Source organism: Haliotis rubra, unplaced genomic scaffold, assembly GCF_003918875.1.
Source record: "Haliotis rubra isolate DU_JTF1 unplaced genomic scaffold, ASM391887v1 Scf103, whole genome shotgun sequence".
NCBI classification, from domain to species: Eukaryota; Metazoa; Mollusca; class Gastropoda; order Lepetellida; family Haliotidae; genus Haliotis; species Haliotis rubra.
Window position 1 is genome coordinate 1,095,327 of NW_025764926.1, and position 17,404 is coordinate 1,112,730.

The 17,404-nt window shown below is 40.3% G+C and overlaps 1 protein-coding gene and 1 long non-coding RNA gene across 2 annotated transcripts; both read left to right on the forward strand.

The window, feature by feature from the left end:
- Positions 1 to 1,130: 1,130 nt before the first annotated feature.
- On the forward strand, positions 1,131 to 13,703 carry LOC124272172. Its single transcript, XR_006897273.1, has 2 exons — positions 1,131 to 1,161; positions 13,056 to 13,703. It is a non-coding gene; the product is annotated as an uncharacterized LOC124272172 (long non-coding RNA).
- Positions 5,775 to 13,703, forward strand: LOC124272161 (cysteine and histidine-rich protein 1-like). The gene is made up of 4 exons (XM_046707303.1): positions 5,775 to 5,987; positions 7,263 to 7,501; positions 8,845 to 9,056; positions 9,566 to 13,703. Exons 1-4 carry the CDS (start codon positions 5,787 to 5,789, stop codon positions 9,952 to 9,954), a joined length of 1,041 nt encoding a protein of 346 aa, XP_046563259.1. The 5' UTR covers positions 5,775 to 5,786; the 3' UTR covers positions 9,955 to 13,703.
- Positions 13,704 to 17,404: the final 3,701 nt, after the last annotated feature.

Sequence of the window (17,404 nt, forward strand, 5' to 3'; positions counted from 1 at the left end):
TATATCACACTTTCAGTTACGGATGTAATCAACAAGTTAGGATTCCTATTAACAAACACGAAAACCAGATCTGATAATTCTTCCCGAAGGTGTGTTCTATCTCATTAAAGACAAGATTTAAAACAACTCTTACATCACCACAAGAGACCTAATTCTGGGTGCATGTGAGTATGCATGCATGCATTCACCTCTTATGTAAATCTTTGTGGTCTAAGGGTAATCAAATTCAGTTCAATTTCGCAGCTTCATCGCGCAAACGTGTATTAACATTGATGTCTGGAGTAGATTCCTCAAACACGAAACGAGAAGCATCTTTAATGCTTCATTGTGTTACTTCGTGGATGTTTCTAATAAAAATACAAACCAACAGTTTTGGAGCACAATTTCATATCGACATCACTTAGTCTGTGTCGCAGTCACTGAACCACTATATTTTCCCGTCTGTCCAGCCCATATTGCAATACTAAAGCCCTAAATAAAGCATGTCTAGATTTCCTCATTCGCCCTTTGCCAATCACACATCACCGCCAGTTAACTGTTGGCTTTCATTATTTAGCCTGCATCTTTGTTGTCTTATCACTTTTGTTGTTGTAACATGTATGTATGTGTTCTCTGCCTCATATCATTCATTCACCTGATGAAGGAGTACGGATATACATGTACTCCGAAACGTTATGTTCCTCATAATAGATAAGTTGACATCCATAAAACTCACTTCCTTAGATTTCCTCAGGTTCAGGTTCTAAATTTCCCATCTCGCTGGGTCTCCTTTTCCATTTAAAATGAATTATTTCTTTCTATCCTGATTACATGTGTTCAGAAACTAGGCGTCAGTCTGTCAGTCTGCATCAACAAAACAACTTGTGTTTGTAGTATCAAAAGGTCTTCACATTTCCCGAGTCGTTGTTTTGACAGCATTTATTCCCCGGAGGAATGAACTGATTGGATCAATCATCCCTCGTTGGACACGCACACATAATTGTAGTGTGGAGTCGTAAAAGGTACATTCGCCAGGTCGCCTACCTCTTAAGATTGTATATTCCTGGCCTGACCTGACCAATTAAAATGATGTGTCATCGGCATGTCCAGACGAACTGCTTCCTCTCGTAGTATCTGCTCCTGACTGCCTGACTGTTCAGTATTCAGAATAGACTTGCACAAGTGTCTAAGATAATAATTAATAGTTTAAATGATAATTTCTATTTTTTAAATATAAATAACAGAATGGGGTCCTTAGACTGTCCGCTTGTCTAGATTTGCCTCTTTAAAGGATAGAATTACTATACATCCATTGGCTTAGTATTCAACTCAGCCTTGGAGCAAGGCTATATTCACACATTAGATCGTTCTGCCACGGCAGATATATTGCTTTACTCTATCTAGTCTGGCCCACACGTCTATTCACTGACACAAATCAGAGCCGTACTCCCACACACGAAAGAGAATGTAATTAGAAACAATTGACTGTGTCTCCCATCAATAACTGTTCAGACGTGCGGGGGTGTTCCTATGAAGGCCTACTAACAGGAAGAAAGAGTCTCGTGCAGATCCAGAAACAGAAATATCTATCATGCCTGTAGCATATGACAAGTCAAGACATCACAAAATAGGTATATATCTGTTATAACACTGCCGGCAGTTATCCGACATCCCGTCAAGCAGCGTGGGATATGATAACACTGTTATCTTGTGTTAGTCAGTGTTACATCCGCCATGTTAAGCAAAGTGACGCAATACTCATTATGACACAATGTCTGGTATAGACCGTTGTAATTCTGCACCAGTGCTAATGTTGTATTTATACTTATAGACTATAGGTATCGTGTGCACCACGACGGTGTGGAGTCGTCAGTATGAAGTATACAACGAATTTCACTATTTAAAATTTCCAACAGTTCGATAAACTACGTTATATCTCTCTCGATCCTTCTCGCGGTGGTGAGAACTGAGATCTGATTATTTTGAGATAGCTCACTACTCGTGCTTGAAGTCTCCTCAGATAAAGACTTTGTTGTTGAAAATATACCACTCAACTCATAGGCGGATCCAGAGGGGGGTGCAGGGGTGCGCACACCCCCTTTTATGCTGAAAGTTTGTTATATGACCATTGAAACTCGGGTGAAAATGAAGTGTGCACCCCTCCTTTTCTCAATAGTGTGCACCCCTTTCTCAAAAAGCTGTATCCGCCCCTGCAACTTTTGATAGGGAAAATCAGATAGGTCATTATATTTAAATGTTCATTTGACATGAGGATCATGTTTGTGTATCGTAGAAAATCAGAAAACTAAATATTACAGAGTAGTGTGTACCATACCATTAGTATCCTTCGACTGCCATCAGAGACCATATAATAGATCTATTATATGGTCTCTGCTGCCATTAACGTAGGTACACGTAACTGAGATATTGTGGAGTGATAGAAATAAGTTAAATAACATAATATAATATTAATATTTATATTAGGTGCCTGACTCGGAGGGTGTGGGTTCAAATCCCGGATGGGACTCAACCCAACAAAAGTACTAGAATCTGTACTTTACTGAGAAAGTGTAATCCCAAATATAACATGTGTTACATTTTTACCCCGGATAACATATACCAAGGGAAATATTCCTGAGCATACCACCAAGAAGTTACTGCAATATAAATGTATAGTCGGTAATTTTGCCACGTCACATTTTAAAAAGAAACTTTCAGACTTTTGTAAGCTCTTGTGCATACAAAGCGATTACGTTTCAACTGATAAGTGTTCCTTTAGCTGTCTTCAGCAGTAGTTATAAGTGGTTACATAATAATATTACGCTGATAAACAGCTTGTGGTGTAGGATGGATACATGGGTATCTCAGAACACTTGACGGTAAGGAGCCAGGGGGTATGCCAACACTGTATGTATGCTTACTGGGCAGGACTATAGATAACGAACCTTGACACGGTGTAGGAACTATCAGGTTACTATTTCTGATAACGGTGGACTTTGTTCAGTAGTTGTTCCCACACACCAACGCTCCAATATGACAGTGTCGTAATCCATATATACATGTTTACGTTTGCACTGAGTAGAGCATTTGCATATTCATTCATCATTCATTCATTCATTCATTCATTCATTCATTCATTCACCCACTCAGCACCCATTTATTTATTTATTTATTTATTTATTTATTTATTTTCAATAAACAAGTAAATATAAAAGACACCCGCCGCCCTTCTGTCTTAATAAAAATAATGTAGGCATACTATAGTGCATGGTAGGCACTATTAAAAGCAAATACTACCAGTACATACTACTATATGTACTACACACAAATGCACACTATACACTATTATACACACTCTGCACCATTATACACCACACAGTACAATACATCAGACATTATGCTACAATACACACTATCACATACTACGCAGGGTGAAAATTAAACAATATTATACACTTCACATAGTTATAGAAACATATTGATATAAACTATACATTGTTCTGCAACACAACATTCTAAATTATGCGCCACACACTACGCTCGATTACACAATAATCATATCGTTTACATCAATGACATCGTTATACACTAAAACTATCATACAATAAACACTGTTATGCACTATACAGAGTGTTACACATTAAATAATATTGCACACACAAAACACTATTATAAACTAAGCACTACTGTCTACAAAACGATATGTTATATCTAAGCTCTAAGTATGCTGTTATAGACCACAAAATATCAAACAGTTTACACTTTTATACACTACATATTGCTATACACTACTACCTATTATACAATAGGTTGGTTGGTTTGCCGCACTCAGTAATACTCTGGACGAGACAATCCAGTGACCAACAGCATGAGCATCGATCTACGCAGTTGGGTTAAGCGCATAATAGTTTGCAGTGTATAACGGTGTGGTGTGGTAACAGTGTGATTTCACTGGATTTCATTGGGTTACTGAACACCAATTCTAACCCGGATCTTCACGGATATGACGTGATGACGATGTCATGTTGATGTCTCCAAGGGATGTGGCTAGTTCTTCCTTCTTCTTCACCTCTCTGCTACATCAGCCATTGGACATCCGTTACACCCCTTGGGTTTATTATTTATATATTTTTTTGTACATAAATTATCATTTTTCCTAACTGATTCTCAACTGTTATATCATGAATACACTGGACGTATTCGTTACCATAAGTCCGTTTCGGAAGTTTCGCTACTTTATCTACTCCGCTATCAGTAGTATTCAGTTTAAGAGGTCATACAGACTGCCCCCGTCTTAACACGTCCAATTTTATCCCTCATGATATATGTAAAGTAAAAGTTAGTTCCCCATCCGTGGAAGTTATAAGATATTAAATATCCGCTAGTATATGTGCAAAGTAAATCTCGAACATCAACATGCAGAATTAGTCTTGTGGGGTCCATATCACAACACTGCCGGAGGCTGACCTAGTTTCTCACAGAATTAATCTGCCAGGTATTTATACCGTGTTGTTTGCCTGGTGTCCGAAGACAGATAGCACTATTTTCAACAGTACAGTATGCCAGTTCACACATTATGGTTAAGACTGACTGACTGAGTTTGGTTTTACGCCGCTTTTAGCAATATTCCAGCAACATCACGGCGGGGGACACCAGAAATGGGCTTCACACATTGTACCCATGTGGGGATTCGAACCCGGGTCTTCGGCGCGACGAGCCAACGATTTAAACACTAGGATACCCCACCGCCCATTTTGATTAAGAAAGCTCGGGCATTGTGAAGAACATTTAAAATACTAGTAATAATGATGTAGATTAATTAAATATACAAAACAGTCAGTTGAAGAAATGGACGTAGTTGAAACCGTTGTTGTAGAACCACTGTTGTAGTTAATGTGTAGGTGTATAAAGGCTAATATATGTATAATGACGTTGGTAAAATGAATAATTAATGACAAGGTAAGCAGGTTGATTATGCTAATGTGTTGCTATCCTGTCCCGTCTTGCATGTAAACACACAATTAACAAACGTGGCACCTGTGATTGTGAATGGCATGGAATAAATTCATAAAGGAGGAGAAAGAATGGGGGTTTAGGGTCTCGATATGAATTAGTTTGAAAAATTACCTTCGTGTACGTGAATTAAAGCAGGAACCCTTGATAACGATTCATATGTGCCTTGTTCATAGATCTTAGTGACAGAATGTTGTCATATTTTGTACATTTTAATTTTTGTTTGTTTATGTTTCAATTTATAATTGCTAGACAATACCCCATGTAATATTGCAGATATAATTTGTCCAAATACCTCCACTATTTGTTAGCATTTCTGAATAGTGCATTAACCTTATACATTGCATCATCAAAACAAACCAGCGAACAGCTGTGTGTATTTCATCCCTCAGTGGTTCTTGTTCGCGGAATTCAGGTCAGAGCTTGTAATGTAAAACCAGTCTAAAAGGATCAGCTGGTTTGGAAACAAGTATGGGCAAGCAGAGTTGCATTCCTAACACGCAGTCATGGATATCATTTTGGCATATTCGTCCATTTGGGCTGACCTGCCAAGGCAACTCGCATTTTATTGGTCAGGAGTTGAAATTAATCATCGGACACGCATCGTGAAACTCCGTCTAAGCAACGGAAACAAACGACTACTAATTACACATACTTTCGGGGGTAAGCGCGGTTTTTGATTGGTCGAGGGACAGGTTAATGCTCCCAGCGAACCCCTTTTATTGGCTGTCCATCACGTCATGGGAACAGCTATTCCATGCTCTGACGTCACGGTAAATTTACAAACAAACAAGATGGCCGAGAGTGCAGACGCTCCACGTCAAGTTCTTCGCGACGAAAACGAAGACAAAGAAAATATGTCATCTTTTGAGCCACAAGTCAAGAAACAAAAGTTGTCAGACCACTGTTTATCTATAGGTTACAAGCTGGAAGATCGTCTCAGCGGCATCCTGTGCTGTGCTGTATGTTTGGATCTGCCCAGGACTTGCTACCAGGTAGTTTGGGGGGATGGGCTCAGCTTGTCAAAATGTTCATCTCCTTAAAAGTAACCAGCTTGCTAAACTGGTTGTAGCATACTTTGAATGTCACTGAGGTTAAGTCACTGGAGTAATGTCGAAAAACAGTCTTTGGTGGGTGGGGAGTAAAGGTCAAAGTTATTTCCGGAGTCTCGCATCTGTCAGCTGAGAATTTGTTTACTAAATGCACACAGCTGACCAGAAGAAAAACAACGCACTTTTTAAGGAGTTCACTCTTATAACAGTTCGTTTAAGTGCATTTTTACAGAAATTGAATAGGGAGGACGATTTACAAGTTTACTGTGCTGTTAGATCAATAGAATCTGGAAATTGTCGATTAGGAAATACCCAAGTTCGCTCTGCCCTTTGCCAAGTGCAGGGAATCACGTGATGCAGACGTGTCATCTGAGCAGTGCTATTTTGGGATGCTAGCCAATGATAATTCTGGCACATTTCCAAATCCATTAATATTAACAAAAGGTAATCATCATGTGAATTGCGCTATCAAACCAGCATGAAAACTGTAGATGTGCGAAATCTTCACTCCAGTTCGAGACCTTTGCCTTCTTGTCCAACTTGTGCAGTTAGGAGGTTTAGGGTGTGTCGGGCTGGGTACGGCCACGGGCGCAATGAATGTGTCATGGGTATTTATGCATTGTCATCGGAACATTTTTAGTTCAAAGGTTTATTGTCATTCACAACAATAAAAATGGTTCATATTGCACATATTATAAAACTAAATATAAACATTAATTCTCAATGGAGTATTACGGATAAACAGACATGACATGCAGAATTTGGTATGAGCAAATATTTGTTATTCACAACATAATTTGCTCAGAGATAAATTTGTAAACGAGACAACAGTTTTGTTTTTGTTCGGACTGTTTATGATATTCTGGCAGACCTGAAGGACAATTGCATAATGTAATTAGATACTGTTACAGGAATATATACACAGGTACAAAATAATTACCAGTCACTATGATTTTTCATTTCACAGGGTACTGCAGTACTACTTGTTAGTTAGTTTTTATTTTTGTGATAGCCGATGCAATATTTTAAAGCTTAGATAATTTCACAAGGAACCAGATGAAACATGAACTGAAACAGTGCAAGTCAGACTGATGTAGAATGTTAATTCCTCACATATCCAATTCTTTTTTCTTTATTCAAATATTAATAAGGATGACATAAAATCAGCCTGCACATCTATGCATGCTAAATAATTATTGAAAATGTTTCTACTTTCAGTGCACAAATGGACATCTAATGTGCGCAGGATGCTTCAACCATCTCCTAGCTGATGCACGTCTTAAAGATGAAACAGCAACTTGCCCCAACTGCCGATGTGAAATCTCCAAGAATCTCTGCACAAGAAATCTTGCTGTTGAGAAAGCTGCATCAGAACTTCCCACAGAATGCCAGTACTGCAACCAGAAGCTGCCTCGTAACATCCTTGATCATCATGAGAGGGAATTGTGTGCGGAAAGGTAAGCGGGCTTAGGTAGGGTAAGCGTCCTGACCGTTAGGTTAGGCTAGAACTAATCAGCCCTTCCCTCCACAGGTTCACCTTAGCTTAGCCCAGCAAGCAACTGCATGTGTGAGGGGGACACACATACAGTTCCTTGCGTTGTTGGTTAGGTTTATGTTAACATGTTTTAACCAGAACCACACGTTTTCTATTTTCTGTCATTTAACCAGGAATGGAGTTGTTCAGCCATGGTCTCATAAGCGGAAGATTTAGCAGCGCGCCTAGGTTGTTGGAGTTGAGCAACAGTACTTCAACTGTTGAGGCGGCAAGTATTTTATGTCTCTTAACATGCTGCAGTAGCATGCCCAGGTTGTTCAGTATGTATGTTGTGGTAATTACAGTACAATTATGGCATAATTGTGTTTGTGCAGATTTATCTCTTTGTTCTCTTCTTCATTTTCTTCTCTTTTTATCCAAATTCAAAATTGTTAGCCACGTGGAGCATCTGGAATATTTGCATTCAAAAATCAGTTTGAATTATTACGATGGGTTGCTCTTCTGGATTTGTAAAATTTTTTTTCTATGGAAACGTACATAGAGGGGATATACCTAAATGATTAGTGTTAAAGAAATGAAAATGCACTCCAAAGAGTACTCCATCAATTTTGTTTACAAATGTTCACTTCCTGGAATGTATGATTCCTATATAAAATGTATTGTAGAACTGTTGAATACAATTTGTATGAGATGTTATCAGACTGTGTGGAGGCTATTCATATGTTCACCAACTGCAGTTGTGAAATCAAAGTACGCAGTGGAAGCTATGAGTTCACCACCCCAGTTTCGAACACATCAATATATGTGCTATACCAGTGCTCCAAAGCCCTTTCAACTCTATTCCAGTGAATGCTGAGTCTTGTTTTTGGCCCATACACTGTTCTGACATTTTGGACAATTTTGTTCCTTTACCATTTCTGTCTTAGATAGGAGCAGTATTTGACAAGTTTTGATTCATTTGGTCATTCACAATGGATGATTTCTGATGAAGAAAAGAAAAATAGCCCAAAATGGTTTGGTTAGTAGATAGTATCACAATAAGTTCAGATGATGTTAAACAAGGGCAGTTTTTTTCAGGTAAGAGAATTTAGTTACAGTCTCTTCAGCGTCTGAAGCCAAATTTAGGAAAAGGAAAACATTAGTAGAACTGTATTGGATATTTTTATGCGAGACATTTTCAGGTTCAAGGCTTTCTGAGTGACAACCCAGGTCCAAGTAATTGTAAGTATGGTCATGGCCGTAACCATCGCAAATTTTACAGGATATTTTTACTAGTAGTATATCTTCAGTTCTTATCTTCCACAGACCCACTGCTTGCAAATATGCCAAGATTGGGTGCCCGTGGCTAGGTCCCTACCATGAGGGGAGGGAGCATGAGACATCGTGTGCCCATCCAAAGAAGAGTGGGAGTGAGGTTCTCGAGGCGCTCAAAGTCCTGGACCTGAAACAGCTGGAAGAAAAACAGCTCTACAGTACAATATTCTCACTGTTGTCACTGGAGAAGATCACTTTCAACGGTAGGAGTTTTGTATATTATTTATGACATTGTAACATGTGGCAAGACCTCCTTCCAACATATTAGTGTTATTACCATACATATGCTCTTGGGTTTCACTGAAATTGTGAACGGCATAGAGCTGCAGCAATTTGGCCTTATTTCTCTCAGATCTGCACAAGCTTGGGCTTACTTCTGCTTACATGGTGTGATATAACTGGAATACAAAGCAGAGTTAAAACCAAATTCAATCACTCCATCATATAAACCTCTCTTGTAAAGATGGCAATGGTATCTTGTAAATATCAATAGAGCAGTTCTGTGCAATGCATTAAATATAACCATGCATAGACAGTCAGCAGTCTTTCATCCATGTTTGTTTACAATTTATTCTGTTTTGATGTCAGAATGTTCAGATCCCAAGCTATTATTACTCTTTGAAATTCTTTTATAAAAAAAGTTTAACAATGGCAATGTTTTACACATGCGATGTGTATTTTATTAATCATATGGATCATCTTTCTTATGCAGACTTGCAGTTGAAACCCTACAGAACAGATGACTTCATCACCAAGTTGTTCTATGAGACAAGCCGCTTTTCAGCTTTCAACCAGCAGTGGGTAATCAAAGCTCATGTCAACAGTGACCACAAAAACCCAACTCAGGCATGTCAGCACAAGCTTGTGTACCAGCTCGTTCTGAAGAGCCGCATCAGCAACCCCTTGCGTCTCCACTTCTTGGCCTTGAAAGGACCGTATGGTGACATGAAGGTTAACCCAGCCATATATGAGCATGAGTTCACAAGCGACAGCACGGAGACTGAAGTGAAGCACTTTCCTATCACAGACTCTACTGAATGCAACAAACTCCTGGCCACCAGGACCATAAATTTCAGGATCATCATGTTCCAAGTCTCCTAGAACCAAGCTCATCCCTTTTTTGCCATTGTGTTTTCTCTTGTACTTCACTTCAGTCATAATTGCTAAGTAGATAACCAGTTTGGTGAGTGGCTGCCTCACACTGACATTTGATGGAGGACAAGTGTGTGCTGGCTTCACACTGCAACAGATAGTTATGGAACTTGGAATTGGGTATGGATTTGTTCAGAGACGGTTGCTGACCGACTACTCTAATGTGTTCTTTAGGGTTTGTGAGAATGTACAACTGTCATTGTGAGAAGGCCTGAATTGTCTTGACTGATACTTATTGTCAAGATCTTTTGAAGATAAGACCCAAGTGACTTCAATTTTAAATTCAGTAGTATAAAATTTTAGATAAAATTGTGCAAATTGATTTATTCCAAAAAGCCTGTCTTTTTAAGATTAGTTTGTCAACTTTCCTGTTGGTAACTACATTTGGTAATGCTTCATGCTTCCTTGGGTAGTCCCTGGGTTTATCTTTGGAGGATCTTGCAATTGGTTACAACTGAACATGGAGGTTGAGATTTATTCATACTTAACTGACAAGTATTTTGTAGCATTTGTCTCTGTAGTCTTAGCTGTAGCATTATTTAGATTTTATACCTACTTGCTTATCACAGGTGAACTGTGAATGTTTAAAACATCATGGTTTTTATCAGTATTTTATATTTGTGCTTGTTGATACATTGTTAATTACTTGATATCAATTTCATTTTACTTTCATTCTATTTGTTAAGTGATGTAAAAAAATAAATTCTTTATTTTATTTATGAGTATCAGAAATGCAACTGTAGCAAGATATAAGTGGACAGGTAACTTTATCCAGTGGAAACTACAATATTCTAACAGTGAAAATGTGAGATTTTATTTATGGTGATTGTCTCTCTTCAACTTTATTCAAACGTCTGCCTTGTTTCTTATGTACCAGTACATGGGGACATTGACTCAGTTTAATGTTATTTCTCATAGATAAGGAAATAGTCATTTTCAATATACTCAATAAAGTGCACACACATTGTTGCTTATTGCTATCCTAGTCATTTTCAACATGTCTTTTTTCTGTAGGTATTGAAGTTGTATATCAGAACACACCAGTGTGGTATTAACTTACTATGGTCAGTGGTTGGGTGTACCAGTAGTTGGATAGCTATTAATTATTTATAAGAGACAGGAATTAGGATTTGTGTCCATTTTTCTTCTTTAATTCAAAATGCTTCTCCTTTTAAATTTATTCTACAAATAATGGCACATTGTTTATTTTTGTACTTTTTTAAGGTGGCAAGACATATGTGTTGTGTAATCTCAGAGTAGGTAAATATTGCATTGTTTTGGATGCAAAATTGTTTCTCTGTACACGCATAATCACTTGTGCATGGGTTGTAGCATTCTCTTCCCACAGAGGTTACTCCTGTCATATCTTCCCACGTAGGAAGATATGACAGGAGTAACCTCTGTGGGAAGAGAATGGGGTTGTGGCAAAAGTTTGATTTTAAAGGACTGATGCAAACCAATTGAATTGTTATAAAACCGAATACAATAAAATCACCAATGTTACAAAAGTTATTACAAGAAATTGCATTTAATTGTTACTGGTTTCTTTCTTTTTGGCACTTTGGTTATGGGTAATGTCACTTCAGCATTAAACTGGTTTTCTGATTCTTAAGGACATGTTTGTCATGGACGTCATTGACAAAAGTACCTCAGATATTCTGCTCATGGACGGTGGAAACATGAATATGGGCATTCTTCTAAGTGTCTGTACATAACATTGTCTTCGTCATTGACATTGTAAATATGTTTGTTATGAAGATGTTCCGGAGTATGTGGAACATACGTCCGTGGAGTCAGTTGTAGGCACAGTAATGTTTAAAGCAAGCAAGTCAGTGAATTTGTAATAACACCTGGTGCTAGTGATTGAGACATTATTCAAAGTACATTGTTTATGGTAGCATACAAGTTAAGTGTCGTGGTGGTGTATTAATGAAATACTGTATTCATGATGTAACATATGTTATTCATGATATTGTCATAATTTGTATTTGGGTACAGTATGTAATGTATGATATGCTGCTGTGAATGTTATTTCTCGTATTGGATTTATATTGAAATTATTCTGCTCTGTAGACAAACTTTATGAAAGTATCACTTTTGTTTCCTGGCAATATTTGCATCTATTTTCAAATTATGGTAATTGGATATTTTCTGAAAATATATTTCAGTTAATTTTAAGTAAATAGCATTTACCATATATGATCGTACTATGGAACAATGATCAGTTTCTTACCAGGTATTAGGTAAACACATTGTCAAGGGAAGTTTGAAACTGTAAATTCTCATTAAAAATCAGATCTTGGTGCTGCTTTGTAGTAATAGGAAGCACTACGATTTGACTTAATGAGATTCATCATTTGTCAGGGATTTTACCAAACTCAATATTAATTTGGATAGCGAAATTTGCTCATATTGTTTACAACACTGACTTAATTGCTCAGAAAGCTTAAATACAGATCCAATAATACAACTGTTATTGTATCTTTGACAATAGTTTTGAAGAAAACATGTTGATTATAATAGTAATTTAAGATGAAAACAATGGGGCCTTTTGTAATATATATATTATTGTAAATTCAGATGTTATTTAATTATTGTATTCAGTCAATTCCATATTGTGATATTATCACATTTACTATTTAATACCTGTAGTATGTAGATATATAACAGTAAACACTGGACTCTACTTCCAAAATTGTTAAATTTTTGGCTTTTACACATGTTAAAGGTTATAAGATTCCATGAGGGATTATGATAATCACATTGTTTTAGAGTTATTTATGATGTAAATATAATGTTAATTTCAGTGTTTGATACATTTATGTGATATTTTATATTCTCATGTATCATACTTCATTAATCTGTGAAGAGTTATCTTCCTTTGATAAGCCATACACTTCTGACACACCTCTCAATAATTACATTAAGCAGAAACTGGAGTTAGATGCTATGCACTACATATAACAGATAGTAACATGTTAGGCCATTCTTCTTGTTACTTGCAGATCATGAACTAGTCAGTAGATTTGTGCATGTCATGATTATTCTAGATCTACTTTCATCAGACTTTATATGATTTTACAGTCTTTACAATCCTCAATACAATTTTCACACAGTTCAATCAGAATACATGCAACTCGTATAAATTGTGTTTCACTGCGTTATGTTTGCTTAATATCCAAGTAATTTAAAAGTTTGGCTAACAGTTTGATCTTTGTTTTGTCAGATTTATCAGAGCACTTGTCCAGAACTATATATTATATTTCATGTTCTTTTTTTCAAGTCATGAAAAGGAAAATGTATTTCAGAAATCACATACCTGCAATGGTTTTAGATACACGGGTCATGATAACACCTGTAATGGTGGATACCGGGGACACATGTAGGGCCATCTGCAAGCTTTGTCTTTCTTGTTTTAGAGTTTTTAGCACAAAATAGTTTAATTTATCCTAGAAGGAGAGGCATGGAGTTTGCTGGTAAGGGCTGCTGCAAGTTTTGTTGATACTCATATGTAAGTGATAAGTGAATCGATACAAGTGAAAATGATCTCAAGATTTTGTGGTTTAGACAGAACGGAGGTTTTACATCTGAAACGAAGACCAAATTGTTTTTGTGTTAATGTCATGCAGTGATGCCTTCTCTTGTCAATTCTTGCTCTTCCTCAGTCAGAATAAAGATTTTTTTCAGTTATGTCTCTATGCTAGTCTTATATTGTTTATTGGTTAATGCTGCCCTTGGCAACATTACAGTGTATGATGGCTTCCTGTAAATAATTAAGTCTGGACCAGACCATCCAGCGATTGACATCTTGAGCATCAATTGACATAATGTTTGGATATGATGACATGCATGAACTGAGTCAGTGAACCTGACCATCTGAGCCAGTTAGTTGCCTGTTATGACAAGCATGGGGTGCTGAAGACTCATTGTAACCTGGATCTTAATGGGAAGTCTCATGAACTAATGTTGTAATGTTACAAAGGAGGAAACAAAACAAATGTTAGTGGCTCGAAAATGAAATATGGATTACAATCAAACAGCAACAGGTCTTCAGTGCTACTTTGAGTATTGAGTATGGATTTATGGTGCATCGAGTGATATTGTATCAATATCAATATCCCTTCTCACTGCACTGATGGAGACCTACGCTTTAGTGGCTGTGCCCATGCACTCTGTATTACCTGTACCCATGCACACTGTAGCGGCTGTACCCATTGCCTCTGTAGCGGCTGTACCCATTGCCTCTGCATTACCTGTACCCATGCACACTGTAGCTGTACCCATTGCCTCTGTATTAGCTGTACCCATTGCCTCTGTAGCGGCTGTACCCATTCCCTCTGTTGTGGCTGTACCCATTGCCTCTGTAGTGGCTGTACCCATTGCCTCTGTAGTGGCTGTACCCATTGCCTCTGTAGTGGCTGTACCCATTGCCTCTGTAGTGGCTGTACCCATTGCCTCTGTATTACCTGTACCCATGCCTCTGTTGCGGCTGTATCCATTGCCTCTGTAGCGGCTGTGCCCATTGCCTCTGTAGTGGCTGTACCCATTGCCTCTGTAGCGGCTGTACCCATTGCCTCTGTAGCGGCTGTACCCATTGCCTCTGTAGCGGCTGTACCCATTGCCTCTGTAGTGGCTGTACCCATTGCCTCTGTAGCGGCTGTACCCATTGCCTCTGTAGCGGCTGTGCCCATTGCCTCTGTAGTGGCTGTACCCATTGCCTCTGTAGCGGCTGTACCCATTGCCTCTGTAGCGGCTGTACCCATTGCTGCTGTAGCGGCTGTACCCATTGCTGCTGTGGCTGCTGCCCATTGCTGTACCCATTGCCTCTGTACCCATTGCCCCATTGCTGTAGTAGGCTGTGCCCATTGCCTCTGTAGTGGCTGTACCCATTGCCTCTGTAGCGGCTGTACCCATTGCCTCTGTAGCGGCTGTACCCATTGCTGCTGTAGTGGCTGTACCCATTGCCTCTGTAGCAGCTGTACCCATTGCCTCTGCCTTACCTGTACCCATTGCCTCTGTAGTGGCTGTACCCATTGCCTCTGTAGTACCTGTGCCCATTGCCTCTGTAGTGGCTGTACCCATTGCCTCTGCTGTGGCTGTGCCCATTGCCTCTGTAGTGGCTGTACCCATTGCCTCTGTAGTGTACCTTGTACCCATTGCCTGTAGCCGCTGCTGTACCCATTGCTGCTGTATTGTACCCTTGTGGCTGTACCCATTGCCTCTGTAGTGGCTGTACCCATTGCCTCTGTAGTGGCTGTACCCATTGCTGCTGTAGTGGCTGTACCCATTGCCTCTGTAGCGGCTGTACCCATTGCCTCTGTAGCGGCTGTACCCATTGCCTCTGTAGCGGCTGTACCCATTGCCTCTATAGCGACTGTACCCATTGCCTCTGTGTTCCCTGTACCTGTACCCATTGCCTCTGTAGCCTGTACCCATTGCCTCTGTAGCGGCTGTACCCATTGCTGCTGTAGTGGCTGTACCCATTGCCGCTGTAGTGGCTGTACCCATTGCCTCTGTAGTGGCTGTACCCATTGCCTCTGTAGCGGCTGTACCCATTGCCTCTGTAGTGGCTGTACCCATTGCCTCTGTACCCATTGCCTCTGTAGCGGCTGTACCCATTGCCTCTGTAGTGGCTGTACCCATTGCCTGCTGTAGTGGCTGTACCCATTGCTGCTGTAGTGGTTGTACCCATTGCCTATACCCATTGCCTCTGTAGCATCTGTACCCATTGCTGCTGTAGTGGCTATACCCATTGCTGCTGTAGCGGCTATACCCATTGCTGCTGTAGCTGTGGTAGCTGTACCCATTGCTGCTGTGCCCATGCTGTACCCATTGCCTCTGTAGTGGCTGTACCCATTGCCTCTGTAGCGGCTGTACCCATTGCCCTCTGTAGTGGCTGCACTGTACCCATTGCCTCTGTAGTGGCTGTACCCATTGCCCTCTGTGTGGCTGTACCCATTGCTGCTGTAGTGGCCATTGCTGCTGTAGTGGCTGTACCCATTGCTGCTGTAGTGGCTGTACCCATTGCCTCTGTAGTGGCTGTACCCATTGCCTCTGTAGTGGCTGTACCCATTGCCTCTGTAGCGGCTGTACCCATTGCCTGCTGTAGTGGCTGTACCCATTGCCTCTGTAGTGGCTGTACCCATTGCCTCTGTAGTGGCTGTACCCATTGCCCCTGTAGTGGCTGTACCCATTGCCTCTGTAGTGGCTGTACCCATTGCCTCTGTACCCATTGCTGCTGTAGCGGCTGTACCCATTGCTGCTGTAGCGGCTGTACCCATTGCCTCTGTAGCGGCTGTACCCATTGCCTCTGTAGTGGCTGTACCCATTGCCTCTGTAGTGGCTGTACCCATTGCTGCTGTAGCGGCTGTACCCATTGCTGCTGTAGTGGCTATACCCATTGCCGCTGTAGTGGCTGTACCCATTGCCTCTGTAGTGGCTGTACCCATTGCCTCTGTAGCGGCTGTACCCATTGCCTCTGTAGCGGCTGTACCCATTGCCTCTGTAGTGGCTGTACCCATTGCCTCTGTACCCATTGCCTCTGTAGCAGCTGTACCCATTGCCTCTGTAGGCGGCTCATTGCCTCGGTAGTACCCATTGCCTCTGTAGCGGCTGTACCCATTATGCCTCTAGCTGCTGTACCCATTGCTGTGTAGCGGCTGTACCCATTGCCTCTGTAGGCTGTACCCATTGCCTCTGTAGCAGCTGTACCCATTGCCTCTGTACTCTGTGTACCCATTGCGTCTGTAGCGGCTGTACCGATTGCGGCTGTAGCGGCTGTACCCATTGCCTCTCTAGTGGCTGTACCCATTGCCTCTGTACCCATTGCCTCTGTAGCAGCTGTACCCATTGCCTCTGTAGCGTCTGTACTCATTGCGGCTGTACCCATTGCGTCTGTAGCGGCTGTACCCATTGCGGCTGTAGCAGCTGTACCCACTGCCTCCGTAGCGGCTGTACCCACTGCCTCCGTAGCGGCTGTACCCACTGCCTCCGTAGCGGCTGTACCGACTGCCTCCGTAGTGGCTGTACCCACTGCCTCCGTAGCGGCTGTACCCACTGCCTCTTTAGCGGCTGTATCCTGTACCCATGGATCAACCAAGTCAGCGAGCCTGACCAACCAATCCTGTTAGTCGCCTTTCATGACAAGCATGGGCTGCTGAAAAAAAGTCTAACCTGGATCTTCACAGGTTTCTTTACTAGGAAGTACCTAACTTAGCTTACTTAGTCAACAACAAAAACCACTAGTATTCTAGACTTCAAAAATATTTATTTTCTTATACAACCCCATTATTGATACAAAACATTTATGTGATATCAAGTTATATATACATCTGGTAACAAGTCAGTAACAGCAGAAGCTTGAATAAAGCATTACCTCCTATGTCAAACTAAGATTAAT

Excerpts from the sequence above, each read along its gene's own strand:
- LOC124272161 (XM_046707303.1), top strand. The coding sequence starts at position 5,787 with ATGGCCGAGAGTGCAGACGCTCCACGTCAAGTTCTTCGCGACGAAAAC. Across the intron at positions 5,988-7,262 it reads TGCCCAGGACTTGCTACCAG|TGCACAAATGGACATCTAAT; the intron begins GTAGTTTGGGGG and ends TTCTACTTTCAG. Across the intron at positions 9,057-9,565 it reads GGAGAAGATCACTTTCAACG|ACTTGCAGTTGAAACCCTAC; the intron begins GTAGGAGTTTTG and ends TTTCTTATGCAG.